Here is a 21,949-nt window from a genome sequence, read left to right on the forward strand (position 1 = left end):
TTACTTTGCATTGCCTCTTTTTGTGTATATTTTGATGAACCAAGAGTGTCCAACTAAAGCTAACATTTAGGCCTCATCTGGTGATAGTGAGCTTGACTCAAAGCAATACAGAAATCTTAAATAAATCTCGATATCTAAAAAATCTCAGCTACCATATCCACAGCAAATCATTAGCCTATACATTTGCCAATTTTCCACAGGCTACTTCACTATTGTTAGTTGAATTTCTAATCAAGGCCAAACAAAAATGATTTCACTCAATTGGCTCTCCAAACTGGCAACAACTGTGCATACGATTTTAGATACTAAATAAATGTTCTCAGCATTGTTTAACTGTTTTATATCAGCTGAAAATTAATTTTAGATAGCCAAGCCTATTTGCCATTAAAGGCTACCTGTGGGATATTGAACTGTCACCTGTAGGCCACGAATAAAACAACTAATGAGAAGGTAAATTATAGGTATAGCCTACGCACCACAGATAGAGTAAAACAAAGCACACAATATAGTAAAGCCTACATTTAAAACGAGGGTTTCGCATGCAAAGACCATTACCCATAAAAGCAAACTTTTGCCTGACAAACGCGTCACGTCTTATTGGTGGGCACTGTGTTCAAGGCGCGCGCACTTTTTAGCCAGAAACTCTCGCTAAACTTGCAGACTGTGTTATCTCTGCTGTATGCCACATGGTGGTGTTCTTCAAAATCAATGAATGAAGGTATTAGAGCGCCTATGTAGCGGCACTTTGGGCTGACCTCGAATCCGCTGCTCCCTGCAACCCCCTCCACCCCTCCCCTCCCTGGTCTCTCTCTCTCTCTCCCTCTCTCATCTCTAGCCGAAACCTCTCGACTCCTCTCAATCTGAGATACCCCACCGCAGTACACCCGACACATCAACGTCCAACATGCATAGGCTATTGTCAGGTCGTTGTCTTAGCTGTTTTCGACGAACATAGCTGTTTCGCGCATGCTTAAATGTCGCTAAAACGCAGGTAATTCGGTCGCGCGGTAGCCTGTTTGTACTACATTACGACGAGGCGTTTAAAACCGTTCAAATACGTTGTAGCTTGGTTTGTAATGCGACGGACACGTCTTAGAAATAACTGAATGATTCAACAAGGTTAATTAGATGTCGGCTTAATGAGTGTGTAAGTTATATTTGAAACCGTTTGTTTGTTTGTTTTTTGTTCTGAATACGCTCATAGTAGGGGAAATGTGTCAGTGCTAACGTTACCAAATATATTTTTTATAAAAAGACCGTTTGTATATTCGTTTAATTTTTGACAGCCGATGTAGGCTAGCACTACATAGTCTGTGGTGTGTGGCGAGCTCCTCCGCGTGGCAGACGCGGGAAACGCTGCCATGGAGAGCGCGCGCACGAAACGAATGCAGATTTTCTCATTTTACGTGATGGAAGGATCCATGCGCTGTCAATTATACACGCACACAGAATCTTCCACATAGATAGCACGTGTTTCATTAGCCGGTAGACGTGATATATTTACTAAATGCGCCTCTGTTTACACTCTCCTTGTGAAACGGGCTCAGTGGTAACATCAAATGTTATTGAAGACAAAAGGCACTACTTTAATCTTATCTTATCTCAACTGCGCCTATTGAACTCAGCAGTGGAGCCTGCGTGAATACAACTGAATAGAAACGGGGGATGCGGATGGGTGTTGGGTAAATTCGACACGAGTTCATGTCAATAACTGTCACAGTGGGGCGACTGGACTATAGTGACTGGGCAGATGCCGAATTTGCCAACCACTGAAAATGACTCAACTAAAAAATACAGAATGTGAATCGGCCCGGCCTGTCCTAGAGAATCTAATTTGCTTCAGAAAACACCTTATTTTATATAACAAAATTACATGAATACACCAGTGTTGAAATAAAACCATGTCCATGTTTTTTTTTTTTTAATTCAACATCAAGATTCATGTTAAAATACACATGTATATCTATATAATAACCATTTACCCCAAAATCATAAACTCTACATACCTTTTTCTTTATACATGAGGCAATGAAACCTTTTATTTGAATTATATATCAGTTTTAAATGAATTGTAGCATTTCACATAACAGGACACTGCTGAAACTACTCTGAAGTTCAGTCAACTGTATATTTTAACGAGGAAAAGAAACCTAATTCACACATTTTTAACCCTCTACTATTAGAAGTCACAATGTTAGTAATTCACTTACAACTTAATTGTGGTGGTTAGGAAGCAGATAAACATCGAGTGTTATGTCCCATTATTATCCCAGCAGTTCCATTGCATCTAAAAAATTAGAAGACATTTCTTTATTAAATACTAGTAACTCAAAAAGCCAATTTGATGACAATGGCAGATTTGGACAAATTTGATACCGATTGCAACACACCCCTTAAACTAGGCAGACCCTTAGTTATTATTATAAATGAAGTGTCACAAAGTTTCTTAATTTAAAGGGTTTGTTGCAACCAGCTGCTGGCATCCAAGCTAAAGGGATGATTTTGTAACATAACAGTTAGGGCTGTATTTCCTAGAAGCATCGTAATCCTAAGTAGATCTTAAGATCATTGGTTTGCATGATCTACTTAGGCCTACAAAGCTTTTAGGAAAGGAAGTCCAGGTCTGTTAGTTCCATATTAACCCATGATAAACAAAAAAGATGGTTGGTTTAAAACAGAAAACCAGCCCAGGACTAAATACTCTGTTTTAACATGCCTCTCATTTCAAAATGATTTCATTCTCAATCCAGATGAATTTCAGTTAATCAATCTAAAGTGTGCTTTAGATTGAAAGTGTGCTAATGTGCAGAACAACGAATACTTACTCTGTGAAGGATAAATCATATTTGTGCCCATGTAAAAAGTGTCCATAGATGTTTCGCCTGGTTCTAACAGCATAAACATTTGAGTAACAAAAGCTTTGCACTATTTCAGTAATTTTACCTTGCAGACTGTACCCTGTTCAATAAATGATACTCCCTCTCTTTGTTGGTTATGAAGCAAACTGAAACCATTTATTTACACAGAATAAAGTTTAGAAATCAAAAAAGCTTCACTGATTTAGCATAATGCCAAACTGGTGGAGCCACATTCATTGCTTTACTTTAGCAAACGGAAGACTATGGTATTAGCTACATGTGGCTGTTTACAAACTATACGGGTTAAGTCTTTCTGACGTTTTACACACCAATTACTTGTCCTATTTTCAGTTAAATGAAAAAGAAAGAAATAAGCACAGCCAAAAATGCAAAAATGTAAAACTTAAGTGGTTGACAACTTATAAATGTCTTGCATATGTAAAAACCACACTTGCCAAAACCATTCACAGCAAGCACATACCTCAGCGATCTTTGATAACTGAACAGCAAGTGACTCAAAAAGCGCCTTTTGAGACACTGACGCTCCACAAACTCACAAACACCCGCACACACACACACATTGTTCTTCAGGTCTTTGCACACAGGAAATGGAATCCATTAAACCAAAATCAAGCCTTCAACCGTTCATTGTGACAAGCTCTGTTCTTTATATACACATAAATAAATATAAATGCCAATCCAGATGAAAATGCATATGTGCATAACTGCAGGTGTCTTAGTAGCAGTTCAACTTCCTGCTTGCAGGGAATAGATAAATAAAACCATAAAGACAAATTGCATCACTAGGAGGAATATCAGAAGTGGGATTTCATATGCACAACTAGTAGATTGTGAAGAGCAGGGATGTTCAGATCTACTGTCCTGCAGAGTTTAGTTCAAATCAACTCATCTACTCCTAAACCACATGATCAAGGTCTTCATGTTCACATAAAAATTTGAGGATAGGATGTATTAGAGCAGCTTTGGGACTGAACTCTCTAGGAAAAGTAGATCTGCAGGATTAAGACCAAGCACCTCTGCTGAAGAGAATACACACTAAGGTCTGTTAACATGAAACTGAAGCGCTTTCGTCCATAGACAGAGTTTTGGTTGTACTCTCTGACAAAGTGCGAATTCTTTCTGTTGTCTCTCATGGTTTAACTGGCTGGATGGAGAGCAGGCTGCCAAACTTGAAATGCTGGATGACAGGGAATTTTTCTAGACACTGTGAGAGGGCGACAGAGAAAGAGTTAACTAGTATCAATCAACTATACAAGCAAGAGAACAGATTTACTAGCTTTCAAAATGTCTAATGCCATTGCGTCCGAACAGAATAAAACTAGAAATATACAAAGGTATATTTACACACACACACACACACACACACACTACTGTTCAAAAGTGTGGGGTCAGTAAGATTTTTTTCATGTTTTTGAAAGAAGTCCTTTATGCTCACCAAGGCTGCATTTATTTAATCAAAAATACAGAATTAACAGTAATACTGTAAAATATTATTACAATTTAAAAGAACTGTTTCGTATCTTCTATCACATGATCCGTCAGAAATCATTCTAATATGCTGATTTTGATAGAAATCCTTTTTAACATTACAAGTCTTTAGGGCTTTAATAGTCGACTAAAGGTTAGTTGACAAGAAGAGGCTTGCTCGTCTAAATTTGAATCAGTCGCAAAAAAAAAACTCCACAGGAAGGGGACAGTGTTAACACGGCTGGTCCATGAGGTAATATTTCAGGCAGAAAATCCAAAGTATTGTGGGAACGTTTCGAGAGGGTAAAGAATGACCAAAAAAAAAGATGACGTGCGACCCCAAACATGACTTATCATATAAAACATGCAAGTAGTAGCCTATAGCACTTCACATGGCCGCTCGCTCTATCGTTAACGTTAACCTAGACAAATGTGCGCTAATAGTAGGCACATGTCCAAGTGTTCGCGTGGAACGCGCTTAATGCGTGACATGTTTAACTGAACTTCCGTTTCCACGCCATCGGAGCGCATCTTCTCAAAAGCCGGTGTTAAGACAAACTTGTGTCCCTTTCTCATAATACGAGAAGACTGAGATTGGAGTAACGGTGAGTCAGATATAGCCTAATTGTCCATACATTGTTGTAGTGTTTCAGTTTGCTGCTATTTATTTATTTGTTTTTATATAGGTTTAATGTATATTTAATGTGTTCTGACCTCTGAAAAACGAATGAAGTTTTCATTCGATGTTAAGGCTGCTTGTCTGTCTGATTATATTCACACTAATATTTCTCTATCAAGCGTTTAAGTTTGTTGTATATTTATTTGCTTGTTAATAATTTATATCCTACATTTTTGTTAAATTTCTTTTTTTAAAGATAAGGCTGTTATTTATATTATAGGCTATTTATTTTGTTTGCGTTCTGATCTCAGAAAAGTTCATGCGATTTTTGTCACTGTGGCAAGGTTTATGCGCACGCGTGAGCACTTCATTTATATTTTAAATACTCATTATGGTTTACCCCGACTAATCGACTGATGGCTTAAATGAACGACTAACAGTCAGCTAGGAAAATCTTTAGTTGGGGGCAGCCCTACAAGTCTTTACTGTCACTTTTGATCAGTTTAATGCGCGCTTGCTGAATAAAAGTCTAGGACTATGAAGTGTATAGGATCTTCAAACTACACGCAAGGCCAAAAGAGACGAGATGGAAAAGCCTCTCATGTATTTCAATGTAGAAAAAAGTGAAATTGAGACAAAAGCACATTGAAATGTCGCTCAGAAACAGAATTAAAACCTTTCATATATAAAACTTCTATATGAATAGCTTTCATACTCTCTTAGCGTTTAACTTGAGTCCCAGGCTGACGGAGTCAAAGAGAGAATGAGAGTGTGATATATACGGGGGTGGGGAAGACAGAGAGAGAGAGAGAGAGAGAGAGAGAGAGAGAGAGAGAGAGAGAGAGAAGGAGGAGGGGAATTTGCAGACAGACTGGCCCCTCAGCTTTGCTCTGTGCTGAGAGGAGAGGAGGAGGAGGGAGCACCAGCGTCTTCTGAACAACACAGGATGTGGGCTTTGGAGGAGGGGGTGGGGCACGCGGTTCTTCCCCTCCAACACAGATGCTTGCCCTATTAACTCTTTCAGCTCCGGTCTTAAAACTTCACAGAACAACTGAGAATCTATGGCCTGGCATTTATAATGACTCATTTATAAATGTCCCATGTGACTGTATAATATTTTTTCATATTTTTTCTGTTATGATAAAAAAAAAAAGGATTTAGTTCACTAACTACCAAATGTACAATTTACACACTCTAGATAAGGAATCAGTATCACACCAAGTTAAATATATTACAACATCAAAAACTCCTGACATGTATTAGTGTTTACAAAAGCATGATACTTACTTCTGCTTTATACATTCGTATGAGACCTTGATTGACTTTGGACCAAGAAGGAACAGCGCTGATGTTCCAAAGCTGATTCGAGTGCTCGGCAAAAGGGCCTGTTTTCATCTAAAGACAGACAATATTCATAGCGATTAAGGAGATGATGGTAAACTTACGATATAATGTACAATCAGCAACATTAAAGCTTGATTTAATGGAGCATTTTGAAATGCACAAACAGAGACATCAGAGATGTTTAAATGTGATTAATTTGAGGTGTATGGAAACCTGACAAGACTGCTTAGAATAAGACACTTGAATTTCACTTTTAACTGTGGTAAGTACTTGTGTCTGTTGATCACAGACCGGACAAAAAAGGGGCAAAGATAGTAAAAATAATTGTAGAAATATAAATGTTACTAGAAAGATTATTAAACAGAATTTAGCAATATTAGCAAAACACTAAACAAACAAAAATGAACACTGAAATTGAAACATATATTAATGTTTAAAAAAAAAAAAAAAAGCATGCATTACTGTTCAAATGTTTGGGGTCAGCAAATTTTTTTAAAATGTTTTGGAAAGAAGTCTTTTATGCTCACCAAGGCTGCATTTAATAAAATGGTTACAGTAAAACAGTTACATTGTGAAATATTATTACACTAGTAAATAACTCTACTTTAATATATTCAAATGTTATTTATTTCTGTGATTGCAAAGTTGGTCACGTGATTAGTTGTCACATGATCCCTCTGATGAATAGAAAGTTCAACAGAATAGCATTTATGTGAAATCTTTTGTAACATTATAACAGTCTTTACTGTCACTTTTGATCAATTTAATGCATCCTTGCTGAATAAAAGTATTTTTTATTAAGAAAAATCATACTGACCCCAAACTTTTGAACAGTAGTTTATGTGTGTAAATTAAGCAAAATAATAATAGAATTAAGAGAATATTATCAAAAGATTACGAAGTCTTCTGTACTGGTGGTAATTAACCTATCGTCATCAAGTCACTGTACTATGAGGCCTATTCATGAGAGTTTATGAGAGAGAGAGGCTGGTGGGCTGCCCTTGGGAAAGAGCACTTTATGAATGGCAGTGCTGTGTGGCTTTACACCACACACACACTGCTCTCGTCAAGCCGGACTTTCCAGAGACCTACTAGCCCCTAACAGAGGAATAGAGAGAAGGAAGGAGAGAGAGAGAGAGAGAGAGAGAGAGAGAGGAAAAGAAAGAGAAAGGAGGGGGTGGGCCCTAGGGGCCTTAGGAGGAGTGATTCACAACAACGTGCAGGGAAGGAAGGAAATGACTCATGTGAGTGGAGTCCAAATACAACCTCCCTGAGAGAGAGAGAGAGAGAGAGAGAGAGAGAGAGAGAGAGAGAGAGAGAGAGAGAGAGAGAGAGAGAGAGAGAGAGAGAGAGAGAGAGAGAGAGAGAGAGAGAGAGAGAGAGAGAGAGAGAGAGAGAGACACAGTTTTAAACTATATATCGTAAGTATTTAAATGAATGGAACGTATGAGTTACTGTTTGTGTGTGAACAAAATTTCATCCTCCCAACAAAATGAAAATGAAATGAAAAATGGCCATCTCACGCTCAAAACACGACCAGATGCTAGATGACACACACCTCATTGATGAATTTAATGCACTCCAGAAACATGTAGTCTTGGTGGTACTCGTTTACGGCCTTCTCCTCCAAAAAGTGTCGGGGCTCCAGGGTTGGGTGGTCTGCACACAATAGATGAACAGACACACCGGACAGTAACTTAGTGTGACCACTAGGTGTCTCCATGGTTGTCATTGCATGCAACAATTATTTAGGATTTAACCAATTAAAAAATAGGCAAAATATAACTGTATATGTCTAACAAATAGCTGAGCTCGGTCTTGTTAAAGACTAAACAAGGCAGTATCTCCCGCCAGGAAACAATTCATGCTAAACATTACAGAATAAGAGCCAAACCTGGCAACGAAGACGGAGCCGTTACCTATGAGCTGTGCGCTCCCCCATATGAAGGGGAGAAACTGAAAGTCGTCAAGGCCCCACACACCCTGACTCCCAGCCGGCTCCATCCTATACGTCTTCTGCAGTTTGCGCATCACTAGCAGATACCTACACCGATAAGATCAAAATGCTTGATGAAAAATGAGTTCTTCACACCATCAACCACAAAGCACAACTGTAAAATACACTGACACAATTTTTTTGTTGACATTTAGTGTGCAGTAAATGCAAACTTGTTTAGTGAAGTTGCAGATCTAACCTGAGAACAATGAAAGGTTATATTCAAAATCAGAAGTGAAGCAATAAGAAGAACCACTAACTTGTCAAAAACTCTAAATACGATGGCCAGCTGGTCCTCCATGCGCAGAGCTCCCACCTTGCAAAGACAGCAGAGGAACGCAGCAAATGCAGCCTCATGACCTGCACACAGAAACATGTTAGGACTGTTTTGTGCATTTAAGGTTTGTAATAATTGAAATCAGTATCTGAATCATGTTAAGCTATCAACAGTGTTTCAACAGCGCCCTCTAGTGGGGATTGGGAAAAACTACATTAAATCAATACCTGGACACTTTCATGGATACATAATGGACGCGCGTTTTTTACATTTCTGAGGTAACTATAACAAAGTTAATTATTTGAGTTCCCATTGCGTTCCCAACCAAAAATATATTGAGATGAGATAAAAATGAGAGAGGAAGATGTCAAATTTCATCACTTCATCAACAATTGTATTAGAAACACTCACACAGTAGCATTAAGTAGTTTAGGTTAACTAAGCATAGGCCTGGTTTCACAGACAGGGCTTAGATTAAGCCAGGATTAGGCCTTAGTTCGATTAGGACATTTAATTAGCTTTTATAAAGGTGCCTTAGAAAAGAACATTACTGGTGTGCATCTTGAGACAAAACAATGGCATTGATGTATTTTAAGATATGCCAGTGCAAGTTGCTTTCAGTTAAACCAGCTCAAACATGCATTCTAGTCTGGGAATGGCTTAAGCCTTGTCTGTAAAACCAGGCAATAGTGTTATAAATGTACTTTCAATTAAAAAAAAACGGAAAAAAAAAACGTATACACGAGTGCTTTTCAAACGGAAGGCTGCATTTCTCGGCTGCCACGTCATCAAGCGCCGATGAAGGCCAGCTCATTTTGAAGGATGCATCAAGTGTTTTCTTTGTGTCCTTCAATCACCCACAATCCTTTGCACACATTCCAATTCAAGAAAAAGAACTGACAGAAAATGAGCCTGTCTGAGTTCAATATGAAATTTAAGACAAATATTGTTTTCGGTGATGAAGGCATACAAGTTATCTTTTGTTTTGGTGTAAATTAATCACTTAACTGACAACGCAAACCACTGGGAGACCACAGACGGTTGTCAATCACTGTATTGTATTAATAGAAAGCCAGTTAATTGGTAATTATAAAATAATAAGAACCCTATATTCACGATGTTAATAACTGTGAAAACACGTCAATACAGTCTGTGAAAATGTCCATTTAACAGGAGACATTTCCCAGGTAAAAAATAAGTAAGTGTAGTTCACGCTTTGGTCTTTATTATTCTCTCTGTGACCGTTTAATTTACTAAGGAGTAATACATTAAAGTGCGAAAAGCTCAGACATAATTTCTCTTCAAAGACAACTATGGAGAAACATACACACACAAACATATAAGAAACGCAATAACAATAAACACAGACCTGTGCCATAGTCAATCCTGGTGGAGTTGCCTACAGACTCCTTTAGGTACACGGCTATCTCTGGAGCGGCATCGTGACGGTCTGGCGGCAGAATGGCCATGACCAGTGTCTCTGCGTCCTGCACACATACAACACTTTTACATCATTTAACCTCAAGACAACTGCCCTGAAATACAAAACAGAACAAATTATACAATGCCATGAAAAAGCATTTCCCTTGACCAATTCAAATACTGCCCTGAAAAGTTCGATATGAATTTACAGAGACACAAGAGAACAAGAAATAATCAAATGGGCATTAATACTTTCTGAAGGCACTGTGATTAAGTTAAAACATTTCTGATTTCATACGAGTGCTCACCTGCTCCAGTTTGGCATACCATGAGCGGTAAGCTTTATTGCCGAAGCGAGAAGGCTGGTCTACAGGTGGCGTCTCATCAATCCAGCGATCTAATGTTCCCAACATCGCAAGCAACTTCTCCACTGTCTAATATCAAAGAAGAGTATGCAAGCACATTTCTATGAGCAAATATATCAGCAACTTCATCTGTTACACACAGATACACACACAGCAGTATTGAGAGGAGCAGGATAGTGACCCACCTCAGACACTTGGTATTCACATGTAAATTTCTTTCCCTTCACACCCTCATTCAAGGTCAGAATGAATCCCATGTAGTCTGCGTACGCCTACTTACACAAAACAGAAACTTGCTCAAATAAATGTAAATATTTGTTTAGATGTGCTTTCATTTTTTGAAAAGCTCCATGAGTATTAAACACACTATATAATCAAAGGTTAGTAACTCGAACTTAAAATCATTCGTTTGGTTGTGTGATTTCAACAAGACTGCCACTATGAGTCAGTGACCTATTGACTTTAGAATAAAAACGCAGGTGTTTTTCATTTCTGTATTTTTAAACATTTCTAAGGAGGAAACATACTTTTAATGGGAGTAGTGTATGCAGAGGTTCTCATGATTATTATGTTTAGAACTAAAATGTAATGCTGCACAAGAAAAAGTGCGTCAACAATTAGAGCTTCCTATTATTATCTTTAAACTCTAGGGATACGAGGGAAAGAGACTGAAAGTGAGCTAGGCTATATTTCCATCTCTCAGTGTAGCAATGTCTCATAGTGGGTTGTACAACATACCTGTGATCTTTTCCATTTTCCCATATCAGGCACCATGCTGATCTCCTTCTTTGGCACTATGAAGTTGAAACTGACAGGACTGGGAGGCTTGTCATCCTCGTGGGAGGAGCCTGTGCAAGCGACAACAAATATGATGAAGAACACAATTTTAGAGTCAAAGTGTATACTATATTATTGATTAACTAATAAAACTAAAATCACACATGCATTGCTGCTAAACATTTACTCATTCCACAGGTTCTGACCCACATTTTGATTGTGTTTTTGTCGTCTACACTAGAGCCCCTTCTGCATCAATGTTAATGGTAGTCTCACACATACAGCTAAAGTCACTCTGGATGAGAGCCTCTAATGTAATGCATTGACTGTAACCGTTAATTACACACTGGCAGTTGAAAATTTTGTTCTTCTTGTGGGTTGATAAGTGCACTTCATGACTTTGTGTGCCAATGAACAGCACACTTCAACGTGTGTAAATGCTGGGGTAAAAATAAACTAAAGATATCGAAATAAATGTCTAATAACAGTGTCTGAACAAACACAAGGTTGAGTGGCTTGACCCTTTTTGGCATACTGACTTATTTCATTTTAATTTCCAAGTATTTCATTTACTGTTAATTTCCATACATATATTTCTGCTTAATTGCAAAGAATAGTGGGAAGAATAAGGGAACAGCAGCCACTTACAACAAACCTCTCTTAATATATAATAGCCTAATTCACTTACACAACTAGAAACATAGTTTGTTTTTTACCCTAAAGGATAGTATACAATGTAGTCTATGGGTGTACCTAAATTTGAAAGACCTCAGCCGGTTCTGCTCAGGAAACATGAGTCTATATCACTGTCCTAAAGAGGAAAATGCTCATAATTCTTTAACCAGATATAATAAATCCCCTTTAAATATAAATTTATTCCCTCAATTTCCCAGAATATACTATCAGAGATAAACTTTTTTTTAAACACCTACTAATGCTGATGCTTCTCTTTATTTTTTACAGATGCGTTAGCCAACTTTGAAACTAAATGTGTTCAACATCTAGGCCCATTATTTTCGCTAAATATATATAAAACAGCATTCTAAGTAAATTAATATTGCAAATAAATAATAACCTCGGGTCATATGATCGCATATAATGCGTAATAACATATATTATGTGCACGTCGCAGATATGTCAGACTCTCATGGATTCATAACATGAGGCGCGGCGAGACACAACTAAGCGTTTTTCTGCACACGCGCACGTCCCTTTCACCGCTTCAGGGACTGAACAACAACATATATAATAGTCTTGATATTATTGGTATCTTCGCTTCTGAATTTTCCGTGATTAAATGAATATTTGATTGATGTGAATTACCTGACGACTGCTCAGTCTCCGCCATGTTTACTGTTGAACATGAAAACACGACCCTTCAACTCTCACCCGCAGTTTCGCGTAAAATATTTTTTAAACTTAATGAGCGAATGTAAATTGTTGTGAGAAAGATTATTACTGCAACTAATGTATTTTTGTAACATGCATAATATGTAAATATACGATTTAGAATGTTGGAATCAACTTACGTATTTATATTGTTTGTTATTTGTGATGTATGATTGTTTATTATTTACATATAAGTACAATTCAATATATGTACATTATAATAAAAAATACAATTAAAATAGCACCAGTACAAAATAATTGAATGTTGCATTGTCGCATACATTTTCAGTAGAGTTGTACCTTAAAACATTATGTAGGCTAGTTAAAAAAAAAATACTGTTAGGAATAAAAAAAAAGAAGAAGTGGACTTTGGAGTGTGCAAATTTGGCTTTTGGATGTGAAACTTAGTTCTAAAAGATTTTAAAAATAAATTAAAGACATTTTTATTTGCATTAATAAAATGTATCGGATCATCAATGAAAAGTAGAGAGATGATGACGCAGCGGGGCTGGGCTTGCTGTGTGTTTTGGTCCCTCGCGCGCCGTCTAGCGGTGGAGTGGAGCAGCGCAGCAGTGATGGTGGCGCTCAGGGGTTTTTGACTGCGCTCGCGCTCAGTGGACTCTGACCGCTTCTGTCCCTCCTACCAGGCCTTGATTTGGGGGCGTTTTAGTGAACTTCAGTTATGTTAGGCATTCTTGCCAGAACGATGGTGAGTAAGCAATTAATATGTCCCCGTTTTTAAACATAGTCTGCTCTTTTATGTGACATAAACAAGGGTAGCTGACAGTCTGAGCGGCGTGTAATGAGGTGTGTTTTACTGACATGCAGGTTGTTATGGTTAGATAGCGGCAGTGCTAAGGCAGTAGGAAGTGCACATCATCGTTCATGGCAGTGATAAGAAAACAATGTTCACTGACAGATTCTTTAATACTTAATGCAGGTACCTAACACATCGTGTGAATGTGTACATTGTCTCTAATAAAGCTATTAAGTTTGTAAAAGACAGGCGCAGCAGTCTTATTGCATGTTACATTGCTGGCAGTCATGTGCAATGTTGACTCATGTGTATATTTGATTATTACAGTAAACCAGTTATTTATAAATGTAGGACTAGATTAGCTTGTTAATGTGCGTTTGTGTTATTTAATAGGACAATTTTAGGTACTATTATGATAATATCTTAAAAAAACATTGTCTGAGACTAATGCCAAAGTATCATATTATTATAATATATTATATATTATCATAAGGCGAAATAGATCAAACATTTTTTTAATTTAGCTATAAACATGTCAGTCATCAAGAACGAAAAAGATCTGTATTTTCTATGTATCCTTATGTTGTATGATATAATGCAGTCACTGTTGTATCATCTGGAATATTTTTAGGTCAAGGCCGGCGTGGTGAAACCCTGCGGCCTGGTAAAACCAGTGTCAGTGACACGGATCACCGGTCGCTACTTGGCCCATCAGGAGGGTCTGCCTAAGCTTCCAGTGCCACCCCTGAAACAAACATGCGATCGCTATCTGGCTGCCCTGGATCCCATCGTGGACCCGGAGGAGCTGAATCAAACTCGGCAGCTGCTGGAGGAGTTCCAGAAGCCGGGCAGTGTAGGAGAGAGACTTCAGAAAGGCCTGGAACAACGAGCAAAGAAGATGGATAACTGGGTAAAAACTTGTTAGGTGATGCTTTTTCAGGAGCCCTGCGTGATGGGGCAGGCTTGCTCTTTTCAAGGGCTTCCTTCTTATTATCTCTTATTGTCTCTCTATCATTTCCACTTCTAGCTCTCTGACTGGTGGTTACAAACAGCCTACCTAGACTATCGGATGCCTGTTGTTGTCCATTCGAGTCCTGGGGTCGTCCTTCCCCGAATGGTGTTCAATGACCGTCAAGGCCAAATGAGGTCAGACCAGTGTGGATTCAGATATCGTAGGAAGTGTCGACTAATTTTAACACGTGACCTTTAGTTGTTCAAAACTGTGTCCTTTAAAACTAAATGTGTGCTGTTATCTGCCTACACATAGTTTTTTAAAATAATAATAATAATAATAATAATAATAAAAATTAAACTAAGTCATACAGTGATTTTATTAATTAATTCATAGTTTTTACTTATAAAACAGTATAAAGTATAAAACACTTTTATACTTAAACATTTAAATATACATTTATAGATATTTCTGAAATTGATTAAAGTTATACTCTGACAAAAAGAGGAAGTTGTTTCCAGTTACCTCTGTGGTGACCTTTGTACAGACTGATCCTCTCTTGCCAAGCTGAGCTTTGCAAATTCAGAACTGTTGCTCTCAGTAAAGTGCTGGCCTGAAGCCAGTCTCCTCACATCAACTATAATAAAAGCTTTCACATATGACAGCTAAAACTGGCCACAGATCAGCAGCAAAGTGTGTTCTGTCCATATCAAAAGTCATATAATTCAAAGGCACATGGCACAGCATATGCTACAGTATTAGTAGTAGAATAATTTATTGGCAGTATGTTGATGTAAAACTTGTTTAAAATGATTTTTAAAAAAGTATTTTTTGTTCTTCACAGATATGCTGCTAAATTGATCGCTGGGGTTTTAGATTTCAAGAGCATGATTGACAAGTAAGTCATACACTCATTCCCTTGTATATGCTTTAGATAACCATGACTATTACTATTGATTAAATTCATGAGTTTATGAAGTTCAGAGTCAGACATCATGTCTTTGCTCTTTGATTAGTGAAACATTGCCAGTGGAGTATCTGGGTGGAAAGCCACTCTGTATGAACCAGTACTATCAGGTGCTCTCGTCCTGCCGGATCCCTGGAACAAAGAGGGACAGCGTGGTCAACTACGCCTTGGACAAGAGACCCCCCACACATATCACTGTAGTGCACAACTTTCAGGTCAGTCCCTGTTACAAACTTCCAGGCAGGGTCCAAATTTAACTTCCAGTAGTAGGTGAATTAAAATCATTTACAGCCTTTAACGATTTCTTACTGGCTATGATAAAAAATGTTTTATTCAAAATATATTCTTTATTTTTTTCTGAATCCAGGACTGCTGTGAATTTGTGATCTGTTTGTACCATTCGACTTGCTACTTGATGGTGTACAGCAATACATGTCTTTTTAACTCATTCTTTAAACTCGTAGTTCTTTGTGCTGGATGTATACAACAGTGACGGCACACCACTGACCGTAGACCAGATCTACATTCAGCTGGAGAAGATCTGGAACTCCTCCTTACAGTCCAACAAAGAGCCTATTGGCATCCTCACCTCCAACCACCGCAACAGCTGGGGCAAAGCCTACAACAACCTCATTAAGGGTGGGCACTGCTAACACGTTTTAGTTTTAGTTGGGCATATTAGTGTGCTGGTAAATAAAACTTTGATCAACTATTTAAAATACTGTACACTAGTATCGTTATAAAAGTTCGGGATCATTATGATTTTAATTAATACTTTTATTCAGCAAGGATGCATTAAATTGATACATAAAAATGATAGTAAAGATATTTATAAAGTAACAGAATATTTCAAATTTCTTTCAAATAAATGCGATTCCTCAGACCTTCAGTTTATTAAAAGTAGTTAACTAGCTTAAAAAGGAGTTTATTAAAGAGTATAACTTTACTCTATAGAGCTGTTTTTTCCATGCTGATCCTTAATTTGTTAATGTCACTTTCAGATAAAACTAATAAAGAGTCAGTGAGAGCCATTCAGAAGAGTATCTTCACAGTCTGTCTGGATGCTGCCCTGCCGCGAGCGTCTGATGACATGTACCGCACCCGAGCTGGAGTTCAGATGCTGCACGGAGGGGGCAGCAGGTGGAACAGTGGAAATCGCTGGTTCGACAAAACATTGCAGGTTAGACCCATGAGGAAGTGTGTGGGCCCTAACTGAGAACTTAGGTTAGAGGAATGAAAATTCTGTCAGTAATTACTCACCCTCATGTTGTTCCAACCCCGTAAGACTTTCGTTCATCTTCGGAACACAAATTAAGATATTTTTGATGAAATCTGAGAGCTGTCTCACTTCTTCATAGGCTGCTAGGTAATCGATATCTGCCAGTCCAGAAAAGTTAGTAAAGCCATCGTTAAAATAGTCCAAGTGACTACAGTGGCTCAACCTTAAGTTTATCAAGCGACGAGAATACTTTTTGTGCGCAAAAACAAAACAAAAATAACTTGATTCAACTATTCATTTTCTTCTTTGTGGGCCTCTGACGTTAGTTCATGAAAGCGCCACGACGCAATTGCGAGAACTGAGAAGATGACGCTCACAATCATTTGATGGGAAAGTGTGAGAGGTAAGCCATCCATTTTCTCGTTGGTTTCTCACGATTCGGACATCCAGAAAATGTACACTTTAGAACCATTTTAAACACTACATTGAGACCCATTTGTGTCATCTTCTCAGTTATTGCGCATGCGTCATGGCGCTCTCGTGAACTCACTCAGAGGCCCACACAGAAGAAAATGATTAGTTGAATAAAGTCGTTATTTTGGGGGGGGTTTGCACACAAAAAGTATTCTCGTCGCTTGATAAACTTAAGGTTGAGCCACTGTAGTCACTTGGACTATTTTAACAATGTCTTTACTAACTTTTCTGGGCTGGCAGATGTCGATTACCTAGCAGCCTATGAAGGAGTGAGCCAGCTCTCAGATTTCATCAAAAATATCTTAATTTGTGTTCCGAAGATTAACGAAAGTCTTACAGGGTTGGAACAACTTGAGGGTGAGTAATAGAATAGAATAGAATCGGGCATTTATATAGCGCTTTCATATGTACTACTGTACACCCAAAGCGCTTTACAATCATATCAGGGGTCTCTCCTCAACCACCACCAGTGTGCAGCTTCCACTTGGATGATGCGACGGCAGCCACAGTACAACGGCGCCAGTGCGCTCACCACACACCAGCTATAGGTGGAGAGAGGAGAGAGAGTGATAGAGCCAATTCAATGTAAGGGGATTATTAGAAGGCCATGATTGGTAAGGGCCAACGTGTGGAATGTGGCCAGGACACCGGGGTTACACCCCTACTCTTTACGAGAAATGCCATGGGATTTTTAATGACCACAGAGAGTCAGGACCTCGGTTTAACGTCTCATCCGAAGGACGGTGCTCTTTGACAGTATAGTGTCCCCGTCACTACACTGGGGCGTTAAGACCCACACAGACCACAGGGTGAGCACCCCCTGCTGGCCTCACTAACACCTCTTCCAGCAGCAACCTGGTTTTCTCAGGAGGTCTCCCATCCAGGTACTAACCAGGCTCAGGCTTCAGTGGGCAACCAGTTTTGTGCTACAGGGTGATATGGCTGCTGACTAATTACTGACAGAATTTTAATTTTAAACAATCTGCAAAGTTTCAAGACACACTGCCATTATGCCTGTGACATAGCTACGTCACCATGTTACACATCTGCATAATGCCCGCCTACTGCCTACTCTGGCTTGTTCTCAAACAAAGGTAGTTATAAAGGCAATGTTTTTCAGACACACGCTCAAAGCGGTGAGCCAGTAACAACAGACTGGAGCTGGCTGACCAATCAGAGCAGATTGGGCTTTTCAAAGCCCGAAACTAAAACAGAGCATAAATGTAAATTATAAGAAAAATAATGAATTATTTGAACATTAAATCATGTAAACCTATTCTTGTAGACCATCTAGACAAAATTTTAAACCTCTAAATGAGCATGTAATTTGGGCATATCAAATGTATCAAGTACAAGATCCTGATACTGAATACTGTTGTTGTGTTTCTAGTTTATCATTGGAGAGGATGGGACATGTGGACTGATCTATGAACATGCCCCCGCTGAGGGTCCTCCTATCGTGTCACTGATCGACCATGTGGTGGAATATACGTAAGACTAACAGTGGTTAAATGTGGAAAAACTGTAACCATGGCTAACACAGCTAATATTTACCACTTTTTTGTTATATTTGTACAGGAAGAAGTCGGAGATGGTCCGTACCCCAATGGTCCCTCTGCGTATGCCTCAGAAGCTTCGTTTCAACATCACAACAGAGATCAAAAAAGACATTGAGGAGGCCAAACAAAACATGAACATGTGAGAAGCTGAGATATTACACTCACTCTTTGCATCACCAACATTTAGTTTGTTTTTTGAACAAACAACATGGTAGTATGCTAAATATTAAACGCTTGAAAGTTTCCTTCTCCTCCTCTACAGCATGGTTCATGACTTGGACATGAAAATCAATGTGTTCTCCCATTTTGGCAAAGATTTCCCAAAGTCGCAGAAGATGAGCCCTGATGCCTTTATTCAGATGGCTCTCCAGTTGGCTTACTACAGGTAAACCTCACCAGCTATGCCATTAATATTATTTCCCATATTCATATCTAAACTGCTACATTATTACTATTATGAAATGAATGATCAGTTTAGTTTATTTGCTTGATTCGGGGACTCACTGTTTCAGGATTTACAAGCGCTGTTGTCCCACCTATGAGAGCGCTTCTCTCCGCATGTTCAGACTGGGCCGAACCGACACTATACGCTCAACCTCAGTTGACTCCGCCAGATTTGTCAAGGCCATGGATGACCCGGCCAAAAATGTGCGGTCACCTTTAGTACACATTTGAGTTGAATCCACATTCTCATACACTAGCATTAAAAGAATTTGTGGGTCAGTAAGTTTTTTTTTGTTTGTTTTTTTTCAATGAATAATTCTGCTGAAAATATATCCATCACAGGATTATATTTCATTTCATTTAAACAATTTTAAATTGTAATAACATTTTTAAAGTATTACTGTTTTAGTGTATTTTGATCAAATAAATACAGCCGTGATGAGACATTTAAAAGCGTTAAAAAATCTTACTGACCCCAAACTTTTGAACAGTAATTTATATCAGTGTAAATATTATATCAAATATTTTGCTGTGTATTTAGTTTGTCTGTTTTATGGTCAATATAAAAAATATATATATATTTTTAAGTGCATTTGTAAATTTGATCTGGCATGAAATAAAATGTAACAATGTCATTTTGATGGACAGAACACAGAGAAAGTGGCTCTGCTAGACAAAGCTATTAAAGCACACCGAGTTTACACAGACATGGTGAGTAAACACATGCTGGGGATGGAAATATAAGTTTCAATCATTATTGATCTGCACTAAATATATTCCACATTCTTCATCCTGCGCGTGGATTTGCAGGCCATCCGAGGTCAGGCCATCGACAGACATTTGCTCGGACTGAAATTGCAGGCTATTGAGGACCTGGCTGCGCTGCCAGAGATATTCATGGATACCTCATATGCTGTGGCACTGCACTTCAACCTCTCCACCAGCCAGGTAATGCCAAACAGATCACTCAGGTCCAGGGCTAGAGGTAACAAATGAAACTGAAGTGCATGTAAATAAATGCTTATTTGCAAAACAAACTCTTTGCATTGTGTTCAGCATGCTGTGCAGATGAGCAGTACCGTACTATAAACTGTACACATTTTTGGTGATGATCAACTGATCACTGAAATAAATAGCTCTTTAAAGGGATAGTTCACTTTGAAATTAAATTTTGGTAAGTTTTAGCTTACCTCAAGGGCATCCAAGATGTAGGTGTCTTTTTTTCCGCAGTAGTTTCAATTTTGATATTTTTAGGTCAAACCGTTCTTGTCTGTCAGTCATTTAATGCAGGTCTATGGTCACTGTCTCAAAGAGCATGCACAGAGTCCAAATTAAAACAGTCCCCATCGTATTTATATCGTTTTTACCTCTTATACACAGCCACGTCCAAGTGATCTGAGGGCGCGCGCGCCTCCTGGTGTGTGACGTGTACGCAGACTGGTGCATAGATATGTACACTAGATGTCGCCTTGTCTACAGCAGTTCATTGGAACGAATGTCTTTAAGGCGACATCTAGTGTATATATCTATGCACCAGTCTGCGTACACGTCACACACCAGGATGCACCCGCGCCCTCAGATCACTTGGACGTGGCTGTGTATAAGAGGTAAAAACTATATAAATACTGTTTGTTTTCTCACACAAACCGCTCGTTTCGTGTCTTAGGCCATCAATGTGTACTTACGATGGGGAATTGTTTAATTTGGACTTCTCTGTGCATGCTCTTTGAGACAGTGACCATAGACCTGCATTATATGACTGACAGACAAGAACGGTTTGACCTAAGAATATCAAAATTGAAACTACTGCGGAAAAAAAGACACCTACATCTTGGATGCCCTTAAGGTAAGCTAAAACTTACCAAAATGTAATTTCAAAGTGAACTATCCCTTCAAATCTGCTAAAATGATATTGCTGTGAAACTAAAATCATCAGATCATCTAAAACTCATACCCCTGGTTTTAAACAGGGTTTAGATTAATACAGGATTTGGCCTTCCTTCAATTTAGGACATTTAAGTAGCTTTTTTTAAATGTGCCTTAGAAAAACATCTTGAGACAAAACAATGGCCTTGACATATTTTAAGATTTGTCAGTGCAAGTTGCTTTCAGTTAAAACATGCATTTTAGTCTGGGACTAGTCTTAAACCTAATCTGTGGAACTGGGGGATAATCTTACATAAGATTAAATTGTACTTTTTATTTTTCCACTCTACTCTCCCAGGTGCCAGCTAAAACAAACTGTGTGATGTGCTTCGGTCCAGTGGTACCTGACGGTTATGGCGTGTGCTACAACCCCATGGATACTCACATTAACTTCTCAGTCTCTGCTTTCAACAGCTGCCAGGACACTAACGCAGCACGTCTGGCCCAAGGTCTGGAGGACGCTCTGGTAGACATGAAGACCCTCCTGGAGCAGACGCCCAAAGCCAAGCTTTAAGGGCGATTGTGTCCGTTAGACTTGATCTTTGACCAGTTCGGCCAAGACATTTGAGTTTACCACAGTACTCGAGGACAGGAATTTTAAGAGAATTTTTATTTTATATTTGACCAGTTCAGACCAGAGTTGCCTGGACTCCATTGGTTTTTGACATGCCTTGACACTAATTAATAATCCTTATTTTTTTATGTTTATGTGCTTCTGTTTAAACAGACAAAAAAAATCAATAAGGTTTTTCAATCAAGTTTTGCTGATTTGTGTTTTCTTTGTATTGAGTTTTCTCAGTACAGAAAATGTACCCGATATGTGCATTATAGTAAACCTGTGGTTAAAACTGTTCTTGTGATTTTTAAATTGTAAATTATATATTAAATGTAATTAAATACGGGGGAAAAAAAAGTTTAAATGCTATGATATGAATAGTGACATTTACAGCATTGGTCTCTTAGTTCTTTGTACAACGTTGTAAATTTGCACAATTGCATTAACATGTTTTTAATAAATATTATGTCTTTAATAACATGATTTATCCGTTTTAGAATTGGCTGAGGTGATTTTTAATCAAAATTTGTTCTTGTGCATGAAAATGTTTGTCAGTTTTA

The 21,949-nt window shown here is 38.4% G+C and overlaps 2 protein-coding genes across 3 annotated transcripts; one reads left to right on the top strand and one right to left on the bottom strand.

Moving 5' to 3' along the window:
• Positions 1–1,890: 1,890 nt before the first annotated feature.
• On the bottom strand, positions 1,891–12,574 carry ptpa (protein phosphatase 2 phosphatase activator). 2 transcript variants are annotated; one of them, XM_081367288.1, is made up of 10 exons: positions 12,470–12,574; positions 11,108–11,217; positions 10,555–10,641; positions 10,313–10,438; positions 9,952–10,069; positions 8,566–8,665; positions 8,229–8,353; positions 7,868–7,968; positions 6,253–6,360; positions 1,891–4,083 (listed from the first exon to the last, which is right to left on the bottom strand). In XM_081367288.1, exons 1-10 carry the CDS (start codon positions 12,492–12,494, stop codon positions 4,009–4,011), a joined length of 975 nt encoding a protein of 324 aa, XP_081223414.1. In that variant the 5' UTR covers positions 12,495–12,574; the 3' UTR covers positions 1,891–4,008. The 2 variants fall into 2 exon arrangements, with proteins under 2 accessions (XP_081223414.1, XP_081223415.1); XM_081367289.1 differs by lacking the exon at positions 12,470–12,574 and having other exon boundaries at positions 10,555–10,644; positions 11,108–11,201.
• A 446-nt stretch (positions 12,575–13,020) lies between these two features.
• On the top strand, positions 13,021–21,872 carry crata (carnitine O-acetyltransferase a). The gene is made up of 14 exons (XM_081366998.1): positions 13,021–13,244; positions 13,924–14,202; positions 14,320–14,438; positions 15,089–15,142; positions 15,261–15,426; positions 15,676–15,850; positions 16,213–16,391; positions 18,295–18,395; positions 18,483–18,602; positions 18,726–18,848; positions 18,976–19,111; positions 19,556–19,618; positions 19,718–19,855; positions 21,132–21,872. The coding sequence occupies exons 1-14, from the start codon at positions 13,218–13,220 to the stop codon at positions 21,345–21,347; spliced, it is 1,896 nt and encodes a 631-aa protein (XP_081223124.1). The 5' UTR covers positions 13,021–13,217; the 3' UTR covers positions 21,348–21,872.
• The last annotated feature ends 77 nt before the right edge of the window (positions 21,873–21,949 follow it).

The sequence above is a fragment of the Scardinius erythrophthalmus genome, assembly GCF_964197995.2.
Source record: "Scardinius erythrophthalmus genome assembly, chromosome: 5".
Lineage (NCBI taxonomy): Eukaryota > Metazoa > Chordata > Actinopteri > Cypriniformes > Leuciscidae > Scardinius > Scardinius erythrophthalmus.